Source organism: Malus sylvestris, chromosome 7 (assembly GCF_916048215.2).
Source record: "Malus sylvestris chromosome 7, drMalSylv7.2, whole genome shotgun sequence".
Classification (NCBI taxonomy): Eukaryota; Viridiplantae; Streptophyta; class Magnoliopsida; order Rosales; family Rosaceae; genus Malus; species Malus sylvestris.
The window spans coordinates 4,567,110-4,591,702 of record NC_062266.1 but is presented as its reverse complement, the minus strand read 5'-3'; the positions used below and the strand labels follow the sequence as shown (position 1 = coordinate 4,591,702).

General features: G+C 38.0%; 1 protein-coding gene and 1 pseudogene across 3 annotated transcripts; both read right to left on the bottom strand.

The window, feature by feature from the left end:
• Positions 1-2,125: 2,125 nt before the first annotated feature.
• Positions 2,126-12,064, bottom strand: LOC126628918 (SUPPRESSOR OF ABI3-5-like). 3 transcript variants are annotated; one of them, XM_050298789.1, is made up of 16 exons: positions 11,921-12,064; positions 11,105-11,224; positions 10,852-10,892; positions 9,842-10,619; positions 9,680-9,751; positions 9,503-9,595; positions 9,341-9,420; positions 8,244-8,397; positions 7,718-7,805; positions 7,546-7,637; positions 7,362-7,430; positions 6,745-6,909; positions 4,915-5,107; positions 3,383-4,342; positions 2,837-3,021; positions 2,126-2,518 (listed from the first exon to the last, which is right to left on the bottom strand). In XM_050298789.1, the coding sequence occupies exons 2-16, from the start codon at positions 11,150-11,152 to the stop codon at positions 2,339-2,341; spliced, it is 3,198 nt and encodes a 1,065-aa protein (XP_050154746.1). In that variant the 5' UTR covers positions 11,153-11,224; positions 11,921-12,064; the 3' UTR covers positions 2,126-2,338. The 3 variants fall into 3 exon arrangements, with proteins under 3 accessions (XP_050154746.1, XP_050154747.1, XP_050154748.1); XM_050298790.1 differs by having other exon boundaries at positions 8,244-8,394; XM_050298791.1 differs by having other exon boundaries at positions 9,842-10,613.
• A 10,348-nt stretch (positions 12,065-22,412) lies between these two features.
• LOC126628587 (uncharacterized) lies at positions 22,413-22,969 on the bottom strand (annotated as a pseudogene).
• Between the last annotated feature and the right edge of the window lie 1,624 nt (positions 22,970-24,593).

Sequence of the window (24,593 nt, the reverse complement as noted above, 5' to 3'; positions counted from 1 at the left end):
ACATACAGTGGCGGATCTAGGATTTGAACCTTTGGAGGTCCAGTGTTAAATACAAGTTTTTTTTTTAATAGGAATAGAATGTGAAGCGCGCAAAAGAAAAAAATCAGTTTATTCACTTGGTGGGCTTATTGTGCGCATATGTCAATAGATATCAGCATATACCGAAGCAATCTGATGAGTGATATATAGAGAACTTGTCAAGTGTTGTCGACTTAACATGTCAAGATATGCCTAGCATACATTACATCAAACATGTAGTTGCACAAAAGAGACTCGTACCAAACATTCGAATGGTTCTCGAAAGACCTTCACATATATATTTTCCATACTCAGATGGTCTTGAGACCACCTTGGTCCCTATTCCTATCTGGGCTGGGCACATAGTGAGGATTTTCTAACTAGAAAGTATGATTGGAGTAGAGAATAACTTTTGTAAGTTTTTTTAGTTAAATTTAACTTAAAACTCATCGTTCATATGAAAATCATATAATTGTTTATGTACAAGTCTCACATTCTAATATTACTAATGTCATGGATCTTTTTTTTTTTTTTCACATACAACACAAACACAACAACAAAAGTATGGACCAAAGTACAACAAAACCAAGCTCAACAGAAAAAAAAAACCGAACAACTTGCATCCTCTGCCACAACTTCCTCTGCCTCTGCTGCCATCCGAATGACCTCCAGACTCGAACAATTGCCAGAAAGCAAGCCAAATCGAGCCCTCAAAGTGGCTAAAAAGAAGGCTTCAACAACCGCCAAAGAGCACATCAAAGATCAGCACCACAAATCGAAGGAAGCTTGCAGGAAACAACCCATGAGCAACAGAGGCAACAAGGCTAAGTCGAGGCAAGAAGGTGGTGAGAACACCCGAGCATCAAAAAAAATCTGAAGCTCTACACATCTCCCTCCTAAACAGGAATCGCGAAGATTTGCGTTCACGATGTGGATTAGTGGAAGCTGATCTAGAGGATGAGAGCACCGGAGGAGTGAGCCAAGTGGAGAGGGTAGGGTGTGGAGTGATGAAAACGAAGTAGGTGGAGGGGAAAGGAAAGGAAGAAAGGGGAGTTGAGGAAGGGAAACTAGAGGCAGCAGTAGAGTAAAAACCCAGCAGGGACAAAAGGAAAGAAAAGGAAAACAAGAGGAGTAAGGGGCTACCACCAACCCTAGCCATAGCTAGGATCACCGCATTGCAAGAAAAGAAAGAGAGAGACTTCACTCATGGTGGGATGACCCGGTAGAAGCCAACTCAATCAAGAAGCCAACTCAATAGCTTCTTTTAGAACCGCTATGCCCTTTGCTGAACTGTTTATATATTTGCTACAGTTGATTGACTAAGCAATTTTTTCATAGAGATAATCTTTATAATGTGTTTTATATATAATATGAAATGTTCCGACCATCTATTTTTATACATTTCTATGACTAAATAATCTCATATTTTATTAATTTTTTACAAAAAAGATCGAAGTTGTAATACGAATGATTTCGATCATTTCAAGGGATAGATAAGGATTTTTCATTTTTCAATTGGGAGCTTTGGTTTTGGGTCAATCAAAAGTTACAACAACAGGAGTAAATCAATCATATTTATCCTAATTAACAAGAGATCAATGTAATTTTCAACCAAGACCAGACACTCCATTGCATTTCTGTTTTACACTTCTGCATATTTATACTTCGAGTTGCCGTTTATGTTTTTTTTTTTTTTTTTTTTTTTGAGATGAAAAATTAAAAACATACAAAGGTAAGAATATGGTACTAACATGAACCTCGATAAAAACCTTGCATGTTTTATTAGTCAAATGAATCAAATCTAATATTCCAATTTAGCATAGTTATTGGTTTTAGAATCCTTGTTACTTTTTTTTTCCTTCTCATTTTCGAGTTGAAAATATTTTGCATCAAGTTAGAAAGCGCAACGAGTCGTTCCATTTGCACTTTGCTTCTTCTTACGTACTTTTAAATTCATTTATTAACTAAAATCATCGGCCGAACTTACCCAAAATACACAAAGTATCCCTCCACTATTAGAACATGTATTACACGAGAACACCTCGACCTCCTTAGCTCGTTAACTCCTCTAAACCCATGAAATCCCCACCATGGACGCAAATCTGGGTAGACCACGTTAAAACTGAACATTTTAATGAGTGCTAGAAAGCAAGTTTTTACAAAGAGCGAAGCATGCACAATAACACATAACTACGACGACCACTTGCTCTACGACTGTTTCCATCGCTTTGTTCGAATAATCTTCCTTAAGGAGACAAATATCGACTATATCTACTTCCTAAACCCTAAAAAGACAATCAAAATAACGATTAACAGTGCCTTAAGACATCTCCCGGAACCTGGCCAGTGCCTTCTTGTGAATGAGAGTTTTGTAACTATCTCCAGCCTGCACCTCGAGGGTTGGATCTAACTTCTTCTGCTGACTCCCAAGTCCTGCTCTCCGTTCCACGGACTGAGCCTGGACTGGTTCTACCATTCCGCTTCCATCTCTTCCTAACCCCTGTGATCCGATCAACAGCAAAAGAAGAACAAACAATACCCAAAATATTTAGTTAGAAACCTTGCACACATGCACCGTCTAGCCAGGGCCATACGACAGGTAATGTATGGGCGTCAGATTATTGGCACCATAAGCTGCTGTATTTATAAGAATAGCACTACCAAATTCACTTTTGACCTATACAGAAAATAGAGCTCTGCCTGAATCATGTAATTCGAGTTCAATAAGGGGTATTTTTTTGGGGGTGCTATCTGGTTCAACCGAGTAATTAATAAAAAGTTCAAACAAATTATGAAGTGCAAAAGAAGGATATGCTACCGAGCCTTCGTGCCAGCCCATGTTGCGAAGCATCTTGTTGCCCACATTGCTCTCATCAATTGCTTTTTCAGCCGTAATCACCTCATAACTGTCATTGTTGGCATCTCCAACCCCACGTCCTCCACCAACACCAGGGGGAAAAGGCATTGAATCATAAGAACCCTTTCTTGATGCAGAATCTCGATCTTGACAGTAACAATAGTAATCACACAAGATTTTTACAAGTCAATTCACAATTGTGAAAGTACAAAAATGACTCATCCAACTTGGATAATCCTATTGGGGTATCGAATATCAAAATTGAACTGACATCTTCACATCAATTACGCAGACCAGTATGAAAAAGGTTGCAAGAGTGATGGTTCTAATAAATGAAATTTGAAACTAATACTAGATTCAATTGAGCTTGTACGACAGAAAGAAGGGCCATTCCAATCGAAAACCATATTCAAGAAAACTTTGGACTGATGTGCATTCATGTATTGACCATGTAGTAAAGAAATAGAGGGGCAAACCAATCAAAAACAATTTCTTAATAAAGCTTACTTGACTCCGCAAAACTAAGGTCAGATGCATTGTCACCAAAAGACGCTGACGAACCATACAGGTTCCTTCTCTCGGCAGCACGATCCCTGTATGCAGTATGAGGTTCTTTAGGAGCAGAAGCAGGAGTTAGTGGCATTTCAGAAAATCTCCTCTTTCCACTCCCAGCAGCAACAGGTGGCGTATAAGAACCCAATGCAGATGCATCTGTTCTAAAGGGTGTCAAAGCTGTGGGGGTAACTGCATTTGTTGATGCAGATGAACCTGCCATGCCTGGAGCAGAAGTTGAAGTTGTGGAAACTCCAACACTTGATCCTGAAAACGAGGCATCTGATTTCAGCGCACCTCTTCCAGATCCCCTTATGACTCCCATCACCGTCCCTCCTATACTGTTACTCACAGGCCTTGGCATAACTGGGCACTCCAAACCAACAGTCTCTGCAGCAGAAACAGTTGCAGTAACCCCTGAATTGGATGTAGTAGTCTCCTTTGTCACATCAGTTTTAAACTTGCTCTTTGCAGACTGCACAGAGGAAACTGGTCTATCATCAGCCGAACCACTTGGCTGGTTGTCATCCAGAGCTACATGGGTTGCTTGCCCTTCATGATTCCTTTGCTTCCACATTGTCAACACATTACTCATTTTTTTCTTGTTTGCCAAAATACTGCTCTTTGAAGCCAGTTTGATCTCTTTTGCCTTTTCCTTTTCCTTTTTCTCTGCAGCTATTGCTGCTGCTGCAGCAGCCTGGACTGCATCTGGTAACGACGCAGCCTTCTCAGATGTTGACGTTGTAGCTGGTGCAGAAATTACTGCTTTTCTGTTACTTGAACCATCCGATGCCTTGGAAAGCTCAGATTGATCAGCAGATGTTTTGTTATCATTTTGATCAGTACAAGGGATGTACTGCTGAGTTTGTTGGTCATATGTATACCAAATGCCATTGTTACCATCGTAGTAAAGGCCTGCGTTGAAAAATGTACATAAGATACAACAAACCACGAATCACGACAGGCACAATCTTTGTCTGTGTGTGTGAAAGAGGGGTAAGGGGAAGGGGACAACTTAGGCAGAAAAACTAGTCCAGACAATTGACATTAACTTAGTATATTAGTCAACAGAACCTTATGATCTAAAACAAAATTATCCACTACCTCAAAGAACCAGCCAACTACTCCAGATCAAAAACAGGGAATACAACAAACATTCATATTTAAGTCAGGAATCTTTGACAGAAACCACCCATGGAATCCTAACAATCATTCATATTTAATTTAGACAGAAATGCACTCAATTGAGAAAAAGAGTCCTTAGTTTTACAAGTTCAAACAGCATTTCCAAGATGTGAAATAAATTAGTCAGAGCCATTTGCTTTCAAAAGCAAACAAATAATAAAATAAAAAATTCACTTCATTAACTCAAATGCACAAATAAAAATAAAAAATAAAAATAAAAAACCAAGTACAGAACTATTAGTTTGCAACGAGTTTGACAACATGAACTGTACGAGGCAAAATGAAACACAAATAAAAATAACCTGTATTTGGGTCATAGTAGAACCCAGAAGCAGCATCATAGTAATAACCAGATGCCTCATCCCACACAAAACCAGATTGTGGAACCAAACCATCTTGTTGTACTGCCATCTCCCCACCATTTTGCTCGTTCCCAGTAGCGGATTGTTTATCATCTGGATTATATTCCTTTGGAGCCCATCCAACAGTGTCGTACTAAAACAAAAACAAAAACCAAAAACTTGCATAAGGTTTAATAAAATATACAGTTACAGTAACATATACATAAGAAAGCAAACAGCATACTATCAGCGCCATGGACATATTCAATGACTAAGGGTGATTATCAGCAATTTGAGTTACTTTCTCTTTACACAATTCATGCTCACTTGACTTACTTAAGGATCCTTTCTTATCTTAGGTTTTCCTTTTTTAAGATTTTGTAAAACAACCCTTCAGGTTTTGCATGCTCCCAGCTTAAAACTATGAACTATCTTTAAACAAATGAGAGAAATTTAAGGTTAATCATAAGTTCATAACCCAAAAGGTTCCAAACACACCTAAAATTCAGAAAATAAAATGTATTCCCAGTAGGTGATAGAGGTGGTGTGTTCGTTGGTGGCTCAAGGATCAAAACTAAAACAATGAAATTCAGGCTGCAACTGGCAAGTATGATACAGTACCAAAATCTCAATGGTAATTTAGACTATGGTCGTTGTTTTCCCGAATCAAGTTATCAAATGGGTTGGGTGTTAACACTGTTGCCTATGGTCGTCAAGTTGCAATTTGGATCGCCAAAATACCAAGGCCTAACAGGTTTAGGTTTTCCAATTGGTGTTGGGAAAGGAGAAAAGGAATGTGTACAGGTTATTTCCCATAAGAATTGGGAAATGGGTTTTTCTTTGTAATCCCAATCAGTTTAGGATTAGGAAAAAGTTAGTTTTCCGTTTTCTAAAAAGATTTAGGAATCCTATACTTGTAAGGCATGTAACCATCGGCCTATGTACTATAAATAGGCTTGTTGGAGACTGTTTATTCTCACGAACAGCAGAGAGAATACAAGGGTAGAGAGCCAAGAGTGATAGAGAGATCTAAAGCAAGATTTTGGTGTTTAGCATAAGGGTTTTCAATAAGTTCTTGTAACCAAGTTTTATTCTCCATGATGGAGGTGATTTCTCAAGAGAGATCACACGAGGAGTAGGCAAAGTTCGCCAAACCTCGCTAAATTCTTCGTGTTTGTGTGTGGTGTGTTTACTGTTCATATATTCGCATAGCATCATCTTATAAGTTTGTACAACGCCGGAGCCTATAAAATATCAATAAACAAGATAAACTAAGGAGGATTAAAATCAATAATTAGTATCGAGAGTCAAGGTTGTAGTTACAACTAGGGTTGGGGTTGTTATCCTATCGTTGCGATGACACCATCATACTTCAAGTTTCAACAGCCTAATCCAGGACGCTTTTGAAATTTTAAGATAGTGAATAAAGGATTAACCTAATGGGTAAAGGTGACACAACCAAACTTGATAGGAGGCATTCTTGAGAGGTGCTTAAGCTCAGAAGCGCTTTTATTAGTTTTCATTAAAAGAAGCGCTTCTACATATTCACTTGAAAGAGCTACATGAAAAGCAACTACAAGGTCCTTCTCCGGCAAGTAATTTTGTCCATGGTTATACCAAACTATAAAACTTGCATTTAGTTTATGAACCGCTTTTGGCACTATCTAAAGCACTCCTAAACTGACCCATAGTAGTAAAAGAGTCAAAGAATGCAGTAGCTCATGTTGCCTATAAGGAAGTTTAATCACAAACAATACCAGTGCAAGCTTGATACTTTAAATCTCAAATCACCTGTTGAGCAAATGTGGCTGCCTCAATTGCAGCAGCTGCCAGGCTGCTTGACTGTGAAGATCCTGGACCAAGAACGCTCTTTGCATATGCTACTCTCAAAATTTGCCCATTCCTCTCAAGTGTTGTTCCGTTTGTTGCTTCAAGAGCTTTTGTAGCATCTCCTACCTAAAAATCATGCGTTGTAGTTTAAACCAAAATAATTTTGACTAGAACTATGTTCATATCTATGTATAATAAAAGTTATAAAACATCATATTATGGAGCTTATTTACTAATAGTAATACAATAAACCTACAACTATAAAAGTTTAGCATATAATGACTATATAAAAGTTCTGAAGAATTAAATTCATAAGTTCTGACATGTGCATTTGGAAAGTAAATTTTGTACAAGTTCTGTAAATATAAGTTGGTAGCATTTTTTGTAATATTTCTAAGTTCTGTACTTTTAATTGCTGGCATCAATTCCCCGTCCCCACATCAGTTAACTTCAGTGTCTCTGAATTCTAGTACCATAACATTAAACCATGATTGATAAATAGATACCAAAAGAATGGAGGAAGACAATCCAATTACAATAATTAACCAACTCAATAGCCAAAGACAAAAGGGACATACCGAATGGAAATGTACAAAAGCAAATCCTCTTGAAACATGAGTAAATTTGTCTCTAACAAGACGAAGATCCTGCAAATATTACGTCAATAAACCTTCCAACATAGAAAATAGATTCTGTCTTTTAACTTTAAGATGAAAGTAAATGAGTATCTACAGCATCCACTGATTTGTTCAGCATTTGCACCTTAATTGCAGCATGTTTGGAAAACTCATAGCGCAGCATTTCCTCATCAGCATTTTCATCCAGTCCACGAACAACCAAGACATGAGTAGGACCTAATTACATATATACTCAGTGAAGGTCATAACAAATAATACTCAGCTACGGCCAACCAAAAGCAACAAAGTAGACCAACCAGCTTCAGAACCCTTCTTAGCTGAAGTCGTTTGATTGGAAAAAGAAATATCTGCTGCAGGAGCATCCTCAGTTCGTGCCTTATTGCACTGCAACAGAGGGCAAAAATGACATATACTAACATGAACTTCTTTTTGAGAAAAAACTTACATGAACTATTATTAAATTAACATAAGAAAAGTCATACGCTACACGTTTCTGCATGTTGAAAATTTTCTTTTCTGAAATAATAAACAGAAAAAAAGATAATAAAAAAAAGTTTCCACTATACTGTAATTTTATATTTTCTTGGACACAATAAGATTTCATTCTCAAAGCACTGTACTCAAGCCTAGAATAACTGAAAATCTAACTCCAACACCAGGTAAATTGCTTGATGGTACGCATTTAGCATTACCACAATCATTGTCAGAGTGCCATTATAAATTTATTTATAACACAATGAAGAGTTTGAAAGGTTTAAGAATTCGATCAAAACATATCATAACCATGGGAATGCATGTGTTCTAATAACAAAAAAGGCATACCTGAAAACAGGAAGTGCGCCGTGCAAAATTAACATATTCACAACTTATGCACATCCAATCAGATGGCACTGTGATGCTTTTATGGCTATTATGGCCTAATTTAACGGCATTCTCCTGACCAAAAGATCCACCTGCACCCCCAGTTGGCTTACTACTGCAACAACACAATTGAAAGTCCAAATAAGTATACTTCCAGTAAAATAAATGGGTTCCTAGGACACAAATAAAAAGACACAATTTCAGCCTTTAGATGTTTTTCTATCATCTGACAGCTGAGGATACATCTGACACAAAGAATAAACCCTTCATTTTTTTACACATTAAGTATCTGCACATCGTATGAGATGTCCGTTTTCCTCTACATTAATTAAGCAATCCTCTTCACCTTTACTATATTTCCATCTTACTACTATAAATACCTCCTCTCACTGCTTTTTCCTCAACTACTGCTCTGGTGATCCCTACCCTATTTATTGAAGCTCTTTTGGATTCAAATTCTATTTTCTTATTGTCTCTATCCTGTCCTCTGTTAAATTATATTTTCATTTTCATCCGAAATGAACTGCAGAGGAACATAAAAAATGCATCTTTCATTTAGAACCCAAACAGCCAAAAAAGAACAAGAACAAAAGAAGACACCCTCAATTACAGTATGTGTCACGTAAAGAATAAGACATGTAGCATTTCATAAACTGCTATAACTGCAACATGAATTTCAAGTAGCTGGTTGGTGAGTATATCAAGAGATGTGGCTGTTTGAAATTGTTACGCATTTTCTGGTGGATTCCTACTTGAGGAAGAAAGAGAACTTAAGGAACAGGGAGAAGATATTAACACAAAGTATACATAAGGATATACTATATACAAAACATTGGCAGGAGGTAGAGATATTAACACGGCACTGGCTAAAATGTGGGTTTTGTTTGTTGAAGGTTATATTAAAATTTATCCAGATCTGACCATTTTCTGCTCCATGTTACTTCCTCAATGTTCACAAGGTAAAGATATTAACACAGCACTGTCCACCATTACTATAATACTTATTACAAAAAAGTATATCAGCAAGATATGAATCAGGAGCATGGGAGAAAAAACACCTATACTCGAAAAACAGCTTCCTGTCATCGACCACAAGCCCTTCATCCCCAATCTTGTCCATCATAGTGCAAGCTGCTCCCTATTTAACAAACATAAACTCCATTGTGAATTATTCTTTTAAATCAAATGTAAAATATTTAAAGATAAAGAATGATACATACCACAGAAGGAAAATCAATAAATGCAAAACCACGAGAAGTGCCAGAATTACGTTCTTTGATCACACGGACATGTCGAAGAGGTCCCCATTCAGCCTGGTAGATATCAAATTGCTTATCAAAAAAAAAAGGAGATAAAAGTAAAAGAATAGCATTCACAAACAACAAAATGAATATTACAAGCATCTGGTATAAATCTTCCTCATTCGTCTTCTGGGAAAGACCCTTCACTACAATAGTTGCAGACGGGGCCTACAAAAGAATATCATACTTATGAAATAATCAGGCATGTAAACCCAAAGGAAATCAGATAGAACACAAAAGATAGACATAAAAATATACCACAGAATAATGTTCTCTATGGCGTTTCTCATCACGGTCCCTTCGCTTATCAGTTCTCTCATACTGTTCATCATCATAGCTGTCCTCTCGATGACTTCGCCCATGGCTTCGACCTCTAGGGGACCTTGATCTAGGGCGATCATCATGCCCACGAGAAATTGACCGAGAACGGGAACGCTCATGCCTTCTATGTGGACTCTGTTCTCTCTCCCTACTCATACATTTCTTGTCACGCTCACGGTCACGAGATTCACGAGATCCCCGACGCCTCCAATTGCCATCTCTCCTACTACTTCTGTCGTAATCAGAATCATAACTATATCGACCATAGTCATAATCCCTTCCACGACTATCCTCCCTGTTCTGATGGGTTGCACGAGGCCTGGAGTCAAAATCATCATATGCATAATCATCACGATCACGTCCACCAAACCGGGCAATCTTGTCAAACCTAGGATCACGATAGTTGTCAACACTACGATAGCTATCCCGAAATTTATCAAAATCCTGAAATGTATCGATCTCATGATCAAGAAAGTTATCCATCTCGTGATACGAATCCATGTATTGTTTCTCATGTCGCCTAGGTTCCCTCTCGATTGGAATATCCTCCTCATAACTTCTTCTTGAGTGTGGCCAGACACCAACAGCATGAGGAGGTGGCGGTGGATAGTTATCCCTATCCAGAACATCACGGTGAAAAGCGTTTCTTGGATAGACATTGTCCCTTGAGTATCTTTCATCTATAAATCTCCTCTCATCATATGAACCACTGACCCTGCCAAAAAAGAAAATATAATGGGATGAAAGGAAAAGAAAAAATGTAATACAATACAAAAGATATATGACAAAATTAAAGAATATATTCCAACAGTGCCAATGATAGATATAGTTCCACAATCATTCATGAAGTTTAAAGTAAAACACTAAAGTAAGTCTCAATCCGCAACAGTAACAAACTTAAGTAGCCACCAAAGTGATGATGAACAGCAACATTAAGTAGCACTCACCGAAAGTTTGGCTCGTGGACTGCACCATACCCCTCCAGAGCCTGTGGATTCAAGAGAATAAGGTAATGTCAGCAAGAGATCAATGATGACATGAGGTTAGGCAAATCCAGTCAGTCCATATCCACATTGCCCCACGACTTTCTCTCATTTTTCTCCCAAAAAAATGGACATTCAGATTGGGCCCTAATAAATTCTTGTATTTATCATCATTCATCCCATATAGGTGATTTATTAAGGAGGAAACCACAATTACGCTGTTATTATCCCATCCTTGCTGATGACCATAGCGACCGGGATCCATTTCTTTCTTGCATGCAAGTGAAACCCGAGAAAGCTCTTGATGAAGATATCGTGCAGAATTTGAATATCTTTCCTGTATATAATGCACAAACAGACACACAGTTATACCCATGATGAACCAATAACCTACAATTCCCATGACTTTGACCTTGTTGGCCTCCCTTTCACAAGTCACAACCGGAATAACCAAAATCCTCTCCATAAAGTCCCAACTTCTCTCAACACACAACACCCTCGACAGAAAACACCATCAGCGTATGTACATACAAAATACCATTCAACCAAATCTTGAGCAATCAAAACGTTGACCGAAGCACGACTTACCCCTTTAAACAGGCTTCATAAAAATCGTAATTGAAAATACAAATTACCTAAAACTAATCCAAATTCTAATTGAACCCACTAAACCCTCAAAAATCACTTCAAAATAACACAATGCAGACCTGAACAAAATCATACCCGAAATTTTTAATACGGAATTAACGAAAATAGTCACATAATCCTAAATCTCCCATAGTCAATCACACATACGGAGAAATAATAAGCATCAGGGCACAAAATCAATGGGTTGGATTTCAATTCCAAGGAAACTGGATTGAAAGTTGAGAAAATGGGTTAGCACAAGTTCGAATTTTCGTTTTGAATTTTATATAAAAAGGAGTTTCACAAAATTGGGAATTCCATCATTTAGGATTTCCCAGCAGGCACCATAAAAATCCAAAAGGAAGAAGAAGAAGAAGAAGAAGAAGAAGAAAAGAAAAAGGCTTACCCCTGCAGATCCTAAGCTTCAGATCACAGGCCACCTTTCGCTCTCTCTCTCTCTCTCTCTCCTGCTCTCTCTCTCTCTCTCTCTCTCTCTCTCTCTCTCTCTAGTCCCCTCTCCTGCCTTCCGGTTGTTGCTCGTGTCGACCAAAAGAATTTACTCGTGCACTATTAAACTTTTCGCTACCGCGACTCTTGTGCCACGCACGCACATGGATTGGGCTATTTGAATGAAAAACACCCTTTAGGCCCAAATATATATATTGGATTTCTTTCAACCATTTATATTTCGATTAAGCCCAAATCTAAAAATCGGAGGCCCAACAGACCATGTGTATTCATCCACGCACTCTAGCTACGTACCCAGTTATTAATCACAACACCAAAAATCAAAACATTATTATGTTTTACCCCGTGCAAAATATAATATGAAATAATATAAATTAGAATCAAATGTCTTATTTTAGACCTTTTTATATTAAACATTAGCTACTTTTTAAATTTCGATTAAACTACTTTCACTTTTGATTAAACCCTATATTCCAGGTATATTATTAATTTAACTGTTTTTCAAATTCATTTTAAATTCATTTTTATGTCAAAATGCACTGAATAATATTAATTAATTTATTGTTGATTTTATGGAATATCATCCCTTCCTCAATTTAAGGATTCAATTATATATTCAAAGTATTTAAGAAATTTCAATATATCTAAATTATTTGTGACTTTGTTTTATACAAAAAATTGTTTGCACCATCTTTCTTTAAAAATAAATATTGACATGTACCAACACAATTTATTCTCAAATTGAATCATACTTATGCTAAATTAAAATGTATTCATACTGATTTAAAGTGTATACTTACTAAATTGAAATGTACACATGCCGATTTGTAATGTACCCTTATTGGCTTGAAACATACCAATAGGTTTTACAGTTACACATAACTTACCGTTAGCATTTTACATACTAAAATTATGATAATATAAACGTACCAGTAGCTTGGTAGTTTGGTAGCCTTTGAAGCTACAACATTGAAAAAATCGAGTGATTGGCGCCAAAGCGCACCGCAGCGGCTTGGTATTTCTCAGGTCCAGCTGTGTTTTCAAATATCATGTCTTAAGCCAAGAAACTGACCATGTTAACCCATGTGTTTTAAGTGGAAAAAAAAGTATTATTTTGTAAGCGATCAGACACATATTAGAAAAAAATACTTATATGGGACTATACATGTTGCAAGTTAAGAAATGTCACACGTTGTTTATATTAACTCATGTCTCTAATGGGTGTAGAATGACATGTGTTTTTATCAACTTTCATCTTACAAAAACAATTCATTATCCTAAAAAACAAGAGACTCGTACTGTTTTTCTCCATAAGTTTTCAAAATTCATAATTTGATTGTCTAATTTGTAACAAAAGTATAAGATCTATTTTCCATGTGTTAATCAAAATCATAATAACACCATAAGTACCAAACTCTAGAAAGAGCTGTTCAAATGAACTAGACTTCATGCTTTGTATAGTGTATAGGATGTATAGGAAATGTCACATTGCTTAAATTTCACATGACATGTTAAAAAATAAAAATAAAAAGATCATTATTTTTGCAAATCAAAGAGACCACAATTCAACCATTAAACTCAAGAAACACTACTTAAAGTATCATATGACTTCTGATGAAGTAATGTGTCAATTCAATGTATGCAATTAGGGGTCGACAATGGGCCAGGCTGGGCTAGCCCAACCCATTTTTTGTGCTTGGACCGGGCAAGGCAATTAAAATGGAAAAAAGAATAGGCTAGCTTGGAATGGGCTTTCTTGAAGAAAATATAAACATGGATTGGGCTTACCCTTGTGCTCCATTAATAAAACTAATTAATATAGTTGATGTGGTGTAATTCACTATGGGGAAGTTAATAGAGGGAAAGGGACATCTTTGATGCACTTTAATATTTGATGCAGTTTACATTCTAACTAGTACTAATAGCCACTGATATGAAAAGGTTTGTATTTGAATTATTCATTATTTATTAGTTGTAACAAAAAAAAAACACATATTTATTATAAAGATAGTTAGGCATACACACATAACGCATCTTGGTAGCCTTTGAACCTACATCGGTAAAAAAACCGAGTGGTTGGCACCAAAGAGCATCGTAGCAGCTTGGTGTTTCTCAGGTTCAGCTGTGTTTTCAAGTATCATGTCTTAAGCCATGGACCATCCGTGTTAACCCCTATGTCTTAAGTTAACGATATGTTTTCCATGTGTTAATCAATATCTAGGCTGCACTCTCGACGGCGACTATGAGGGATTAGGGGTGGGTTCGGTTCGGTTTGGTTTTTGGCTGAAACCGGAAACCAAACCGAAGTTACTGTTCGGTTCGGTTTTTCTTCGATTCGATTTTTTCGGTTCGGTTTTTTCCATGAATTTTTTTTTTAAATCTGGATATTAGTACCTGCATAGCTTGTTCATCACCAAAGACATCAAATTCCAACTCCTGATTTTCGGTTCTTACGATCTCAACCTCTTCAGACTGGTTTGGAGAACATCTTTTGTGATTGTCACCACTGTGATCTCCATGATCCTGCCATTTTCAATGATGTTGTTGGACTTTTAGGGGCTTTGGGATTTTGGCCGCTCACAGTTTACTTCCCTATGGAGATGTATATTGCTCAAAAGAGGATACCAAAGTGAAGCACAAGATGGCTTTGCCTCCAAATCTTGAGTGGTGCAATCCTTTCTTCTTCCAACTTTTCGATCTACCCATTCATTACCCGTGGGCCCCTCTTCCCCTAATTCTTTCCATTCTACCAACGAATAATCTATAATAATTCGCAAATCCCAATCGGCTAATTGTTCTCGGATAGCACCTGCTCCAGTAGAAATTTCTCTATTTCGAAATGTATCGAAGCCCTGGGTAGTTAAAAAAAAGTGGGATGCTGTATTTCCAAGATTGGATTTCATATTTGGATGAACCTTGTAATCGTAAGAAAATAGGTTTTTTTAGCTATGGGCCCTTATAATGACCATAGCAGCTGCTGCTAGATCAGTTGGTGGTGTGATTAGTGATCTCAAGATCTACAAGCCTTTCAAGACCAGCTACTAATAAGTTTAGCAAATATGTCGTAACACTATATATATGTTTTCATTGTTACTTAAGAGTTTGCAAATTTTCAAAAAGTAAAAGAGAATTGGCACTTTGATTTCAAATCTTGTTCATGTTCACAACTATTAATTTAATTAATTAATTAATTAATACCCAAAACAAATAATTAAATAAATAAAATATAAAAAACTTTTAATATAATTAATTCGGTTTGGTTCTGTTTGGTTCAGTTTCTAGACCACTAAAATCGAAACCGAACCAAAAGAATTCGGCTCGGTTCAGTTTTTTCAATTTGGTTCAATTTTTTAGTTCGGTTGGTTTTTTCGGTTTCGGTTCGGTGTTCGATTCTGTTTTTTTTTCTTCAGTTTTTTGAACCTACCCCTATGAGGGATCGCTAGACCAACAATGAATGTTTAATGATGGTAATTCCACCCCAGGCTAAATAAATGATTAAAAAGGAGTCCATGACCCGCGTATAAGGAGAGGTCGAATTTCAAACTTATCTCTCGAGTATACCCATTACCAAAAAATGGACGTCACTATGGGACACATGTATATTAGATGCCTCTTTAATAACACTATAAGTATCGAATTCTTCTTTTGAAATTTTCGCCCATGTGTTATCCAACAGAAAAAGTTGTTCAAATAAATTTGACTACTTAAATTTTGTTTGCTTTGTATAGTGCATAGGAAATGTGTTGTTGCTTAAATTTCACAAAAAAATTTGTCAGTTTTGCAAACCAAAGATACAACAATTCAACCATTAAAATTAAAAAACACTAGTCAGAGGATCACATGACTTATGATGAAGAAGTGGGTACAATTAAGGGTCGACAATGGGTCAGGCTGGGTTAGCTCGACCTATTTTTTAGGTTTAGTCCAGACCAGGCAATTGAAATGGAAAAAAAAATATATGTTGGGCTGAGATGGACTTTCATGAAAAAAAATATAAACCTGGACTGGGTTTACCCTTGTTGTGTTCTATTAATAAAATTAATTAATATAGCTGATGTGGAGTAATTCATTAGACGGAAGTTAATAGAGGGAAAGGGACATCTTTGATGCACTTTAAGTTCAAACTAGTACATTAGTTATATGAAAAGTTTAAATTTGAAATTATTAATTATTTATCAGCTCTCTGTAATCATATATACGAAAGAGCATTCGGCTTCATGAAGCTACCAAACCCCATAAGACTTCTTCATTAACCTTCACGATGTAAATTGGGTTCATTAAACTGTTTTTCACATCAAAATATTTCAATTCAAATCGAGAATTGGTAAAAGGAAGCATTGTGGATCGGGTACATCATCTACCTTACCAAGTAGTCTATGGACACATGAATCTTCCATGCACTTCACACATCGAGCATAATTGTCCTTGCCAGTTTTGTTAAGGGGTGTCCATGTTTATGTAAATCTCCTACCCTCGTAAAGTAAAATTAATAACAAGTGTATATGCCAAATAAGTGTATGAATGTACCAAACCCATGCAGACTCGCAGGCAGGAAAAGAAACACAAAACAAAAGCCACAGTAACAACCAAAATAACAGAGACACGTGAACTAAAAGAAGTGTATAAATGTTACATAACCAAGCCAATTCCTTAGTTGATTTTCATCAACTTCTAGCTTATAAAAGATCAATGCTGACTTGATGTTTTCAATGGTTAAGTCATCGAAGACCTGCAAATACAATTGTACAACATTTTTCTCAAATATAACCTCAACTTCAAGCCTTATATCACTGTCAACCAACAAAACATATGATCAATAGAGTGTATGATAATGTGGTATAAAAGTTCAAAGTAAGGAAGATCTAACTTTTTAAAAGTCCTAATGTGCGGAAATCAGGCGATGATTCAAACTGTTGATGCACAAAATCCGGATGATCTTGGACTAACGTAAATCCGGCTGTGAATCACACAAACGCTCAAGAACACAAAGATGTATCGTGGTTCACCCCAATGTTTGGGCTACGTCCACAATGATGTTGATTTCATTTCATTGTATGAATGTATGAATTACAATAGATCGGCAATGGAGCTCTCTGTGGATGCAACCTTTACCATTTTGCTCTCTGTTTGGCTGAGAGGGTATTGCCCTCTAATGTTGTGAGGGATGAGACTTTGTTTCTCTGGATGTAAGGCTCTCCCCTTTAGTGAAGGTGAGGATCCCCTTTTATAGAGTAAGGGTTCCCTCACTTCTTACATAAATCATGGGCTTAGGGATAAGGCCCAAAGACGAGGCACAATATATGGTACCAACAGGAGGCCCAAAGACGAGGCCTAATATATGGTACCAACAGGAGTCCCCTAAGTTTTCAGTCAAGAAAGTCTTTTGGCTTGATACTTCAAATCCAATTCATGTACGGGCTGAAGTGACTAGATGTCGTCTAGAACTAGTACTCAACATAAAGCAATACTCGGCTAGAGGTATTACACGTTGCGAGACTGCTCGGCTGGAGGCGATGCTCGTTGCGAGGCTACTCAGCTAGAGGCTATGCTCGTTGCGAGGTAGCTCGGTTCGTGGTATTTCTCATTGCAAGTATCTACTTTATGTCGACATGCACTCAGTATGAGTTGATTCTCGACATGATTCGGGTCCGCTTGTCGGGTTCGCATATTGGATCTATATGTCGGATTCGCGGATCGGGTCCGCAAGTCGGGTCTTTGAGTCGGGGCCATATGTAGGGTCATCGAGTCGGGGCTATTTGTAAGGTCATCGAGTTGGGTCCAGGCACATAGGTGTCCCAATAAGTGAATGTCCGAGCAAGTGGGTGTCCGGTCAGATAAGAGATCACCGTTCGGACTGAATCTTTGCCACCATGAGCACGTGGCTCATCAGTTTATAAGTTGGTATACTTCTTTAATCAGCAACAATGTTGATCAGTGGATCTAGTTGCTCAATAATTCCTGCAATAAATAACAGCATAAGTATGACCGTATAATGAATAAATCAAATTGACAAAGTTTGTCAAGGAAAAATATTGTACTATGTGCCTTCTATAAGTAAATAATTTATTCAGTCGTGTGGTAAATCACATGTTGTATAAGTGACATAGTTTAAAGGCGGTCACAATATTCTAGGCCATGAATAAATATTGCACATGTACTTGAGTTAAATATACGTCACTAGGTGAAGAATAATATATATATATATATATATATATATATTATATTTTCCTTCGTGGGGCTATTCTGGATAATGGGTTGTATTTGTCCCTTCATGATGAAGGTTTTATCATAACGTTTAAATAATAAAGGTTACTTTCATCATAACATATATCAATAACGTATTAAATAAAAAAGATAAAGTTCTTATCTTTCGCATGGGGGTTGTCGACAAAAGCCATCCTCAGATGCCAAGCTCTGCTTAACCCCTTATATATATTATATTTTCCTTCGTGGGGCTCTTCTAGGATAGTGGGTTGTATTTGTCCCTTCATGATGAAAGTTTCATCCTTTTTTCAGAAGTTGGTGGTTGACAGTTGCAGGTTATGATAATAAAGTTCTTATCTTCTCTGTTCGTCCATCATTGTTCTAGCAATGAAACTGTGGACAAAATCTTCGAAATCATTACTTGCGTCCTTTCCAAACCTCTCCCCTTTTTGTCGCTCCTCTTCGCCAGCGCTCTGTAAAGAAACAAGGCGCCCGGCACGGTGGTGAAAATTCATCCGAGCAAGTACTAATATGCCATTCCTCCGAAACAACGACGCTTCTCCCTCCCTCTCTCTGAAAACCTCACTTTAAACCCCAGAGAGCAGAGACGTGATGGCTCAAACACTAGTTCCTCCCGGACCAGCGCCTGTGTGAAATCCCGTTCCTGGATTTCACTGTTATAATCTACGTATTTGTATTATTGAGATTTTATATTATTTTTCGAGAATTTATTTTAATTTGTTTGAATTAAGATTTTAATTAAATTAGTTACGAAGTTTGAAGTTTGGAGATTAATTATTTAAAATCCGTAGACCTTTCGAGGTCACAATTTATATCGTTGAATAGATTTCGAGATCACGAACGTATAGGTGAAAGCCGCTTGTGAGTCCGAGTTTTAACGATATAGTTACGGATATTTGAAGTTGTGTTACTAATCTATATATTTTAATTTATTTTAAAACTCCCACATAGTGGGAGAGGGACCAGGGAGAAATGGGAAATAAAAGGGAACGGACAGAGAAAAAAAAGAAAAGGGAGGAGGGTCTGGTTTTGACCCGTTTTTGGGCATTTTCGACCCTTTTGACCCACAAACTTGACCCGCTTGTATCTTCTTCATCCGAGCTCCGTTTTGGGTAATCTTGGTGTCCATGGAAAGCTCTTAGCGAGCCCTACAACTCTGTAATGTTAGATTTTCCATTTTCTTAGCCATTTTTCCAGTTAGAGGCAGCAACCGTGGGTTTTCCGGCGATTTTGTCATTTTTCCGGCGATTCCGGCAACCATTTCCCTCAAGTGAGGTATGAAACTTTACCTACTCTTCATAATCTTCAAGTTGGTATGCTTGGTTTGTGTTTTTGTAGTCGTTTTAGTGTTAGGTGTTTAGAACCCTAGAAATCCGGTTTTCCTCGGTGAAATTGGATGGCATACGGCTTGAATTTGTCGTTGGACTAGTTGTGAAAAGTGTTTCCCTTGTTGAGCTCTAGCTACCACGTAAATTTGAACTCATTTAATTAATATTGAAAATTTGGGTTTTCTAAACCCTCCACCTTGGCTATCACCACGTGTGGCGGTGCGTGGGACAGTCTACGAGTGTTGTTTAAGTACCAAATACCTTCTAGTGACCCTGTGAACCGATGTCTAGCTTGGTTTCCTGAAATTCAATTGTTTGGTGTGGTGATCAAATTGGACCGCCACTTGTTTGTGTGATTAATGACAATCCGATCTTTGGTTCGTCGTACAATTTTGTGAACACCGTAATTATCAGTTGTTGGACCTTTGAGAACTTACAGATTGGAAATCCGATGTGCGGATCTTCCGGATTGAATAACCTTAGTTTGTTGACCTTAATGGACCTACCTTATCGACGGTTGATGCTTTAGTTAACGTGCTCTACTCTTGAGTGTTACTTACCTCTAGTATGTTGTTTAGGCTTGATGGAAGTTAGTTGGCTCATCACGATGATGTGTCGTTCCCAGTTGACGTGTGTCTCGATATATGTATTAGTGGTACCATATTGAGTTATACTTGTTTATTAAATGTGCTTTCTATTGAATTGTTATTTTTATTTTTAGCATCGATCTATGTTTAGTAATTGTGAATCGACTATAGCTTGGAAACGTTTATGAAATGTGGTTAGATATGTATGAGGTGTATGATTATTTTCATGACAATGTGATCCTAGAATCCTATTAGAGGTATGTTGTAGCACTTATATGCTTGGGTGACATATTAGTGGTGACCTCGAGAAGTTGATGGTGTAGGCGACTACGTTGTAACTCATAGGGGTTGAGATGTGGATAAGTTGAGGTGTTGAGTTTACTGCACCATGTAGTAGTTGTACATTGATGGTCCTGCTTGGTATATCCATATTGGGGGACCATACGCATTATAGGAGTGATCATGCTTGGTATATCCGCATTGGGTGATCACTACCTACCTGATTATTTTGACCCTGCTTGGTTAATCCGCATTGGGGGGTCATTAGTGGTCCTGCTTGGTTAATCCGCATTGGGGGACCATACTATATATGGATCGCGCTTGGTTAACCCGCGTTGGGTAATCCTTATGGCCATGTATGCTTAGGAATGATCATGCTTGGTTAATCCGCATTGGGTGATCACTTCCTAATAGTTGTAGGGGTGACTCTGCTTGGTTAATCCACATTTGGGGGTCACTGCCTGCTTGGTTACTTTCTCAAGGGTGGCTCTGCTTGGTTAATCTGCTTTGGGGGGGGGCACTTCCTGTTTGGTTACTTATGTGGGCTTCAGTTGAACTGCGTCCCTCTAGCCCTAGTTTTAATGTACATATGAATGATGGTTTTTGAGAATCTTGATGGTTTGAATGGGATAAGTCGTTGGATGTCTGAGTGACTCCTTCGGAGTTGTTAGAGACTTGATTATGTTTTCATATTTACGAACTTATATTTGAGGTTATAAACTATGATCAATGATCTTTCTTTTTATTGATTATCTCATACTTGTAATTTGGTTCCGTTGAGTGGTCCGGAACCCAGTGTTGTTGGATTCCGTTGAGTGGTCCAGAATCCTTGCTTTTGCTTATTTCCATAAGGTTATCTTAGAATCCTAGATTCGAGTGAATGAGAATTACGCACAATGGATCTTGTGCATACAAATTAGAATATCATGTTATTATTCATAACCCAAGTAGGGAATTATGTAGAGTTCTTTAATTAAACTCGTGAAATGATGTGCTATCTCATTGATTGATTAACGTAATTAAACATTACTATTGTGCTTCGTGATTCCCTGATATGTTACAAGCTATGGATAGAGATATAATGTTGGAAACATAGTGATTGGTATGATGTAGTGAAATGTGATTTGACTTGTGTATTGGAAATGGTTGTGTCATGTGATTGAAATGCCTATTGAATTGCTTGGGAGATGTGAGATCTAGTAATGGACCGATAACCCATTGTGATGGGGATTTGTTGCTCGTTATTAGTTCGTTTTGTTGAGTCTTCGTGAATTGAGTAACTTGAATCCTGTCTTGTTCCTTCAAGCCGTAGTTATGCTTATTGGACTTCCGTTCGGTTCTGTTGAATGGTTCGGAACTAAGTTCTGTTTGGATTCCGTTGAGTGATGGTTCGGAATCCCTTCTACTCTGCGATTCCGTTGAGTGATGGTCCGGAATCGTATCATTGAGATGTTGCATATTATGAAATGGAGAATCATGTGAAATGTAGTGATTTATATGAAGGATGAAGTGGAAAATATATGTGTGGGCATAGTATACCTGCGTGCATGACAAGATGATAGTTGTGTATGGCTTATTGTTGATGCGTAGTGTGGTACCCTATGTTTTTTTCACTATAAGTATTTTACGAAAAGATTAAAGTTTGACGAACGTTGAACTGCGAATGGCTTGATCCCTATTGAGGGTACGCAGACAGTCTAACGAAGAGGTTAGATGCAGCCATAAATTGTACGAAAAAATGCTATGAAATTTGAATCTTGATTTATGCTTTGTACATATCCCGGAGGCGGGGTATGTTAGATGTACGGGTATTGGTGACGTCACGTGTCGATTCTGGACGTATGTTGGGATCGGGGCGTGACAGCCTGCTCAGTCGTCTTCCAGCTCGACGCCTCTACCCATTGAGGCTCTTCTCATCTGTGATATGGAGCATGAACTGACGCTGACCGCTCTGCCATCGTCGTCGTCGAAGGCCTTCAGGTATCCGACTAGGCCTGGCTCTTGGCCTCAATCATCTGACCAACTCTTTCAGCTTCTCAGGCGTCTGCGGCGTCAAAATCCCGCCGCCTCATCCAAATCCAAGATTCGAAACGCACATTCCCAGAGGTATTTCTCCTCCAGGCACACAGCGGCGCCGCATATCACAACCTTCTTCACCGTCTCCATGTACATGGCAGCTAAGTTGTAGCCCGCAAACCTGCCGTAGCTCAGCCCCACCAGGCTCAGCCTTCGCACCAAGTGCGCCTGCATCACGCACTCGGCCTGGAACCACTCGGACCGGTCGAGCTTGGTCGTGTAGGAGCCGTCGAAGAAGACGAGATCCGACACGTAGATGTTGTAGTGAAAGGTGACGTGGCAGATGAGGTCAACGAACTGCCACATTACGTTGACACCGAAGTCGTGGATGAGGAGTAGGTTGGGCTTGGAAGGGTTCGGCGATCGCAGGACCCAGCAGTGTATGGTGGTGTCGTCGTTTTTGAGGTCGGTGATTGCAGACCGGAGGCCGACTCGGGCGAAGGTGTACCGGTGGCATGAGTTTTTGGACTGTGTGATGCTGAAGCATGGCATTTTGGGTTAGTTTTAGAACTGTGTAGGAACTAAATTGAGGACTAGGTGAGATTGTGTGATGTATTTTGGGTCGGTTTGAGGCGGGTGATGGCAATTGGTGGGTTGTATAGGGTTACAATTTTCATGTGGATGTGATGTTACATGGCAGAACTAGCAGCACTGTGAGTTTTTTACTCATCGTGACTCTCAGAGTGTTTATGTGTGAGAGAGAAGGGTTGGAAGGGTTTGAGTTTTGGTTTCTTGGGTTTTTACAGATTCACGGTGGTGAGATGAAAAAATGAAAGAAGACCAACGTAGCTTTTCGTATCGATTCTCACAGACGGTGCCAAATGTTGATGCACAAAATCCGGAAGATCTTGGACCAACGTAAATCCGGCCGTGAATCACACAAACGCTCAAGAACACAAACATGTATCGTGGTTCACCCTAATGTTTGGGCTACGTCCACACTGATGTTGATTCCATTTCACTGTATGAATGTATGGATTACAATAGATCGGCAAGGGAGCTCTATGTAGATGCAGCCCTTGCCATTTTGCTCTCTGTTTGGCTGAGAGGGTATTGCCCTCTAATGTTGTGAGGGATGAGACTCTGTTTCTCTGGATGTAAGGCTCTCCCCCTTAGTGAAGGTGAGGCTCCCCTTTTATAAAGTAAGGGTTCCCTCCCTTCTTACATAAATCATGGGCTTAGGGATGAAGCCCAAAGACGAGGCCCAATATATGGTACCAACACAAACAATAACGTATATTCGGCTACATTCCTTGCTTCACTTACAGTATTATTGTTGATATCCTTGTTGAGTTGCTTATATTTTCTTTTCATAGTATTTTTAGCAATAATTCTTCCTCAGCCTAATGTGTCATATTCATGTATCTCTTTCAAATCTCTCTTAGGCTTTATGCCTTCATCATCCAATGAGAATAAGAATACTTTTGGCCTCTACACGTATTTATATAAAGCTAAATAACCAGCATTTAATACATATATGACATATGTGATAACAATATAGAATCTTTATAGTATAGGTACCTCCAATTGCATGTCAGTAATATACAAACCAAATGTCTTAGTAGGTCTTGGAAGAGTGCGTATATATGTGAATGCCAAATTTGCTACATAAGAAACAGGTTCGGGACCTTCCAATTTTTTCATCTGATGATACTTCATGGATTTCCAAGCTTCTTTACATTTTACCATATTCTCCGTCATCATTCCAATTGATCGGTGAAGACTGAAGTTTCAATCAATTTTTTATATTTGGTCTTTGCTTCTAAAACTGAAATAAAAAGATTATTATTGAATAAATAAGAAGAATTGACATATAAATCTAAAAACAACATTGAATATATTAATAAAATAAGGAAATCAAAACAGAATGCAACTATAGATTAAGGACAATGTATTTTAGAGGAACATGATTTGTTTACCATTTAGCAATCTAAGTTCAGGACCTTCCAGAATTTGGTGAAGAATCTTGTACAATATTCAAAAAGGAATTATAGGATTTTGGTGAAGAATCTTGTACAACATTCAAAGGCTTTATCGTTTCCATTTAATTCAAATTCATCTAAAACACGAAATCGATATTTTATAAGCTTTGAATAGTATAAAAACATTCACCATG

Coding starts and splice junctions, on each gene's coding strand:
- LOC126628918 (XM_050298789.1), bottom strand. CDS start 11,152: ATGGATCCCGGTCGCTATGGTCATCAGCAAGGATGGGATAATAACAGC. Junction 9,752..9,841: donor ATAGAGAACATTATTCTGTG/GTATATTTTTAT, acceptor ATTCTTTTGTAG/GCCCCGTCTGCAACTATTGT. Junction 4,343..4,914: donor CTACTATGACCCAAATACAG/GTTATTTTTATT, acceptor TTTTCAACGCAG/GCCTTTACTACGATGGTAAC.